Source organism: Fusarium redolens (assembly GCF_020744475.1).
Source record: "Fusarium redolens strain MPI-CAGE-AT-0023 chromosome Unknown BKA55scaffold_18, whole genome shotgun sequence".
NCBI classification, from domain to species: Eukaryota; Fungi; Ascomycota; class Sordariomycetes; order Hypocreales; family Nectriaceae; genus Fusarium; species Fusarium redolens.
In genome coordinates, this window is record NW_025763681.1 from 191,185 (window position 1) to 198,029 (window position 6,845).

The 6,845-nt window shown below is 47.6% G+C and overlaps 2 protein-coding genes across 2 annotated transcripts; both read left to right on the forward strand.

The window, feature by feature from the left end:
* The first annotated feature begins 937 nt into the window (after positions 1 to 937).
* BKA55DRAFT_580045 (uncharacterized protein) lies at positions 938 to 2,142 on the forward strand. The gene is made up of 2 exons (XM_046193935.1): positions 938 to 1,397; positions 1,458 to 2,142. Exons 1-2 carry the CDS (start codon positions 1,204 to 1,206, stop codon positions 1,756 to 1,758), a joined length of 495 nt encoding a protein of 164 aa, XP_046044121.1. The 5' UTR covers positions 938 to 1,203; the 3' UTR covers positions 1,759 to 2,142.
* A 1,577-nt stretch (positions 2,143 to 3,719) lies between these two features.
* On the forward strand, positions 3,720 to 4,126 carry BKA55DRAFT_695285 (uncharacterized protein; the record flags this gene model as incomplete). The annotated part of the gene is made up of 3 exons (XM_046200136.1): positions 3,720 to 3,746; positions 3,795 to 3,854; positions 3,914 to 4,126. 3 exons carry the CDS (start codon positions 3,720 to 3,722, stop codon positions 4,124 to 4,126), a joined length of 300 nt encoding a protein of 99 aa, XP_046044122.1.
* Between the last annotated feature and the right edge of the window lie 2,719 nt (positions 4,127 to 6,845).

A 6,845-nucleotide genomic window follows, 5' to 3' on the forward strand; every position in this document is an offset into this window, starting at 1 on the left:
GATGTTGGGGTCTATCCCTTTGAGCGGTACAGCCCTTCAGGAGGTCGCTCGCTCCACTTTTCTTAGTAACAAGGTCAGTACTTGCGGGGTACAGGAAGTTCGTAAGATATTTGCCAAGTCTGTAAGGTAGCTCTTTGTAACAATCAAAACTGCTGGGACTTTTACTATTATACAAATTAGTATGTGGGGAGAAGTACCGGTAGTTTTCTTCATTTTGATTGGTCCTATACCCCTGTCGTGACCCCGCCGAAGGGCTGTACCGCTCAAAGGGATAAGCATGTCAAGCGCGCACAACGAAGTGCTTTATATGACTTTATTGGAGGCGGCGGACTTCAATTATCGAGATTTCAGTTCCTGGGTATGCGGAATCGTTTATACAAAGCTGCCTTTAGAGCCTGTTGTTCTCAGTTTCTATAACGTGCGGACCGGAGAATTGTGCCAACCTAGAGATTCTGATGACGTACTACCAAGGCCTATTCGAGCGCATTTTAGGTACACACTGGCACTGTCCCACCGGAAATAATGACACGTCACTATACAAAGACGATGCCGCCGGCTAGGCGGCTTATTCCAAGGCCCCAAACAGCATGTGGTTTTTGAGCAATACTCCGGCGAAGCGGATGAGCAAAGCAGAGGCAAATGCACCTGTGGTTTCAGAGGCTCACTAAGATAGAATATAGGCGACGGCTGGTCTTGCACGGAGGGTATTGGGTTCGGAGGGGGATCCACCTCGTCTCGATGAAGTGGCTGATCTAAGTTCATCTCTTTGTACAGTCGATGTCGTATTCTGGCTTGCTGATGATGCAAGTTCAATCGTCTATGACGGTGAGGCACGTCGTTCAATGCAAGTGGTGCCCTGGGACAAGATTGACAAACATGAATGAATAAATCGGTGATTTAAAGCAGATGGGAGGAGAGCATATGCTAAGAAAATATGGTAAGGGGATGGGGTTGGTGATTTTAGGGACTGAAATATAAGCTGCCTAAGCTCGCTGCCGTCTCCGCCATGGCAGACCCCGCTCTAGTCGAATCTGCAATCTGTCATCATTCTGACGCATGTTATCTTTTGCTATCTTCACTTATTCGGATAGAGAACAGCGGCTCCTCCCGGAATGCCTAGCTAGCAGCTCCATTTATAAAATCGAGCCATTGTCAGGTACTCAATTACAAGCTTAGAAGCTGCGGCCACCTTCAACACGCAAAATGTGGGGCATTTCCGTATTTCAAGACCTGTATTTCTCTCTGGTGTTGGCGTTTCGAGCTGGAAAAGTAAACAAGACACGAAGTGCTGTGAGTTACAAATCTAATATCACACCTCACAGCATCCTTGCTGACCGACGAAGAATCATGCTTATGTGTGCGTTGACTGTTACGACAACTTGCTATTGTCTGATTCTGTAGGGTTCCTTTGTTCCCGAATGCGTCTATAAGTCGATGGCCGGTAACCAGAGCTTTAGGAATCCGTCTCCTCGTTCGAGCGGCCAGCCAGCGACAAGTAACGCAAATGTGAGCCCTCTGCTCATGAGAGGGCGAATTGCAGTCCCTAAAGGAATGTTTTTATTTTGTTTGGGGTTTTATTTTTTTTTTTTAAAAAAAAAGGAAGAAGAAAAAAGAGAAAGAAAAAGAAAAGAATGGAGGAAGGAAGACAAAAAGAAAAATAGTCGAACATGTGCAGAAGCATCAGCCCTCAATGGTCAAGCCATGATTCTCAATGGCCTCACGTTGAGGGCCACTTATGAAGACCATTCAGGAGCGTGATTGCTGGACAAGCGAATACGACATGGGAAGGCAGAGTACGTTGTAGAATTGAAGGGCCGGCCGGATATGAAGATGTCGTGGTAGAACGAAAGGACGATAAGCCGTGTACGAATCAGTGAGTCAGCCTGCTGGGCTGAGGACTTTCTCCAGTGGTAACTATTCATTAGTAGCTGTCCCTCATGCACTGCATGCTGGCTTAATTGCCTCCAAGCGGTCTGTCGATGACTGAATTGTAGCATCCGGCATTTCGAGCTGAACGTTGACGACAAGTTTGCCCTCGAACCTTGTAATGTGGCACACTCAGAAGAAAATATACCTGCTCGCAACCATCGAGAAATAAAGAGTGGAACAGTTGAACTGAATCAAAGTCAATGCGATTTTCCTCGCAGATTGTTTTAGTTCAAGACAGATATGCTTTTATGATGTTTTGACGAATGAGAATGTGAAGCGCGAGTTGTTGGGAGATGCTGATATTCTTTTTCCCATTTGAGAGAGTGTGTACATCTCTATCACTTCTCCCACTTTCGCTGAAAGTGGTTTGTACGTATAATCATTGGCTCACAATCGCTGTGGTTCCCCACAATCCACTCTCACCAGAAAAAGGCCTCTCAATATGACACCCTGATTAAATTTAACGCGTCAAAGTGGGATTCTGGCTTCCCGGTTGGCTGGCTTGTTATATCATTTCCTCTACGCGAATTCGTTTGAGTTTAAGTGGTTCTAACGAAGCTAACGCGTCCCCTGTATGGATTGATTGCAATCCGTATGGACTTTAGTGACTTTGGAAATTGTAACGATGTAAATAGCGTACTACCTAGGGAGGAAGTCGGGATTATCCTTGAGCTACTCACATATCAAATTACGCATCACTTATAACGACCTCTAGTCCTGGCAGTTCCTGCCCGAGAAGCGCCTTTATTTCGAGAACTTCCATCATGGCTTCATCAGAGTCCAGAAAGAGCTGTGCGATGTCGTGGGCGTGACGTTTGCGACTAACTCGAACTCTTTAAAAATGTAACTCCGGGGCCCCTTAGCCGCATCCCTAATGGCGCTTGGGGCTTTCCTACCGATAAAGGTTAATTCACCTACGGGAAGGTTATTCTGCGGCAAGACAGTCGCGGTCCGTGCTTCATTTTATATACACGCACCATGGTTATTTCAGCGTGAACACACACAGACATAGTAGAATAAAGCCCAGACTCTCAGATTATTCCTCTAAGGATTATAGATATGCCTCCATAAATCCGGGAGCAACCGAATCGCGACGTTATAGACCTAGATGATGGGATTGGGGCTTGCATAATAGGCGTTAAACGGCGTCGGCTGCGCAGTTTGCATAGATTTAGCATGTAACCCTCTCGAGCCTCCTACCTGTTGCTAACCAAACATGAACCAGGATGCAGGGAGCTCTCCACATGCACGATTTAGTCAACAAGGTGTCAGGCATACGGCTTTGCAACGACATGACATGGCAATGGCGAACTTTCTGAAACCAGCGCCTACCACAGCAAATAGCTGGACGTTTGAGATTGGTTCAGCATCTTGGCTTGGTTCATCAGAACAAGCCTCCTACCACCGTGTAGACACAATATTACAGTGCAGCCGGCTCCATACGGCAAAATCATTTGTCCACGTTTAGCGTAAATGGCCACCCGCCAATTGAACGCAAGAATTGCCGAACTAATACAGCCAAACCAATCGCACCCACAACGGCACGAGCTGGTGGATTTTGCCATCAGAATGATATCCACTACAGCTGTTAGGTCGTTGATTAATTTATAGATACAAATTTAACCCTTCCGGCTGCGCTGCGTTGAAGGCTTTACTAGAAAGATTCCATACCCTGGCCCTGCGGATCCTTGATCTCATTCTTTTTGATCCATTTTGCACCTTTCTTCTTCGTTCCGTTAAAGAATCAACATACAACTAAGCTATCTTTGATAGATGATATTTTCCCTACGATGACCAGCCCCTGTGCGAGTTACTATGTAAGCTTCCATACCTGACTCAAAGTCTAGAGTATTGACCACGAACAGGGCTCTGCCAAGTGCCGCAATAGTGTCCCGATATTTGGTGCCCGGTGCGATTTCTGTTTGGTGCAGTCTTCCTAGACGCAATTGTGTCGTTCCCACGCTAACCCCAAATATGACACTAGACCGCAGGTGCTGGGATGCCTATGAACAACTTGCTGCCTCACCCCTCGACTCCATTCAGCGAATATGCAAACCCCATGAATGAGAACGTACAGACCAATAAGGCAGCTGCTAGTAAGGAGGGTATGGCATACTGGAAGAGAGCCTATGCTGCTCCTTGGTCCGTTCAGAAACTTGTTTATCCGGATGAATTGGGGATTCTGAGACAACAATGATAGCATGTTCTTTCTTTCTGATATTTAGTGCTAGCAACAACCACTACCATCGCACTTCCCCCAATAGGTCCCGAGCAATCCCATCCACTTAAAGCCTTTGAGGTATCATCTTGCTAGGTAGCCTCGATCGACGTCTAATGAGGGGAAATATTAGCATTGGCCGGGCAGCGGCCATTGAATCAGGCGGCATGGCGGCCGTTTGACATGGTCCTAAATCCATTAAACATGTCTTCGCTAATCTCCGACACCTTAGATCCTTACTGAAAAGGGTTCGTCCCTAACTGTGGAAGGTTGTCCGCTTTCAGACGCTGCATAATCAACCAATCGGCGGTGCTGGTAACACTTAAGGTCCCATAATCCATCCGCGGCGAACTGTCGTGGGCATAATAGGCTGGAGAACAAGCAAGCAGTCCAAGCACAGATTTATTCACCTAATTGATGATGGACTCCTGGATGAGAACATACTTGCAGTTTATAATGCGGCTGTGACGGGGTCCTCAGGCAGTACCGGTAATATGAGATAGCCTCAGATAGACAGACCAGGCTTCAGCTACTGGAGATGGGATGCTAAACACTTGAAAAAATATGCCTTCAAGCAGGCCTGGCGCAAGGACAAGCGAGGCTAGTAAGAATAGCAAGATGTAAGTGTTGGCGAAGTCGAAGGGGGGTGAGTTATGGGACCAGAAGTGGGGAAAAAGAATGTAACGAAATCCAACGTCTTGGGCCCTATGAGGCGTATCCTCCTGGGCGTAATAAATTCATTCATTCATTTATTAAGGTCATTTAAACGACTACAACCGCGTAGGATATAATCAAATCAAATCAAATCAAATCAAATCGAGGAACTTTCCGATCATTTCCTGAACCAAAATGAGAGAGGTTGTTTCCTCTTCTCTCTTCTGATTGTAACCCTATTAGAGGGAGCAGGTGGAGGTCAAAGCGCGAGAAAACGAAAGTTCACGCTATGTTTCAGAGAGCTGGTAGCTCACAGTTGGGACGCTGGGAATTATCAAAGCTACGAGAGTATGACATCATCGGTCAATCAGCGCCGTTCTACCAATGCCGACAGCTTTCTGGTGTCCTCTGTGGCCTGGGAGGGGGCTTGTTGCTGGGTTGTTGCACTGCAGCATACGGATAGAGCGGTTGCAGAGGTTTTTGCGCAGCTAGGGTCCTCCTTGTCGCGAGGACTATGACGAGGTGACAAGCTTTCTTGTGCGACAGGGTTAAATACATGTTAAAGGGAATTCGTTTTCTAGGGAACCCTATGACCGCCCGTTCTCTTACAACGCCACGCGAAAACGGGGGCGTGTGTCTCGCTAAACACCTTTACCTGACGCCTGGCGGAGCACTCATCGTATCCTGGGGTACAGGGGGACTCCCGCACTCTTCTCCCTGCCCAATGGTACCCTGTATCTTGCGCCCCTGGCTGCTTCACTTGATATTACTTTTCACTGGGCAGTGCAAGCACCAGACTGGCCAGGAATTTAAGAAGGGTATCGACCTCACTCTTCCCCACGAGGAGGTTGTTGATCATTCTTACTAACGACTCATGAAGAAACTATTGACACTCGCCATCGCCTCTTTCCAGATTGTGCTTCCTTGCAATACGTCCCGCATCACTCAACTCTCTCATACAACTACTATCACTGCCAGTCGACATTACTCAACACTCAACACTACTAAACATTACAAGCTGAGCCAATCATACTCAGCTTTCTTCACAACTATTCGAAGCTACTCAAATTATGCTACACCATAGTCAACATGCCTACTCAGCGGCCTTCGCAACTCCCTCCTTGCCCCGGACCGCCTCCTCTGCCCAAGTAAGGCTAAGCAGGTAGACAACTCCAGCGGCGGTCGAACAGCAAACTACTCTCGTCGGCTCGACTTTTAGGAATCATCGGCTTTAGCCTCCGCCTTTTATAATAGCATGACTCATGGCTTTTACCAGTTCTAGCAGATGCAGCAACCTCTCGTCCTCGGTTACACAAGTAATGGACAAGGTTCGCTGCGGTCTCGTTAGGGATTCCCGATGGCGCGCACGCGCATAGTGCACATGCGAGTCTCGCAACTCCAACACAACTCCAACCCGTTTCCGCATGCACCCTATTAATCACAACTAATATTGGGTTCTTGTGAGCTGGTCTTGATCTGGTCAGTCATCTACCAATAACACCGCCCCTGACCTCATCGATTCGGCCGTCGAATCAATCTACCTATACCGGATCGTCACAAAACCGTCCTGGGCCGCTCAGCCAACCCAGGTGCTCACGGCCCGACCACATGGCCGACCTCTTAGAGACACACCCTTCTTTCATCATTTTTGGCAGTACCGGCCAGGCTCTCTTAACTTTACTTCTTTGCGTGCACCTCTCATCTGGACCTGCCTTGCACCACTGCTTCATCTGCCTGAGAAGATCATCAGCAATCTCCTCTGTATCCCCGGCAAGGCCGTCCGAATCTTTGCCAAAAAAAAAAGCGCCCACATAACAAGATTATTTGTATAGCCTATATAGCGAAGACAGCGCCATACTTTCTCAAAGTTAAAGTCAGCAAACAGCCCTCAAGACATCTAGTCCTCGATAATTACAAACTCCGGAAGGACCGCCTTTACCTGTTCTGCAGTCCCAAAACTGTTGTGGCCGGTAGACTACTCAGGTGGGTCAACTAGGAAGGTCCGGAATGTGTTGGCGTCAATAAAGCGTACGACAAGCCGTAG

Bases quoted from the DNA above. Each gene is read 5' to 3' on its own strand.
- BKA55DRAFT_580045 (XM_046193935.1), top strand. From the start codon at position 1,204: ATGTGGGGCATTTCCGTATTTCAAGACCTGTATTTCTCTCTGGTGTTG. The intron at 1,398-1,457 runs GTAGGGTTCCTT...CCAGAGCTTTAG, and splicing joins ACTTGCTATTGTCTGATTCT to GAATCCGTCTCCTCGTTCGA.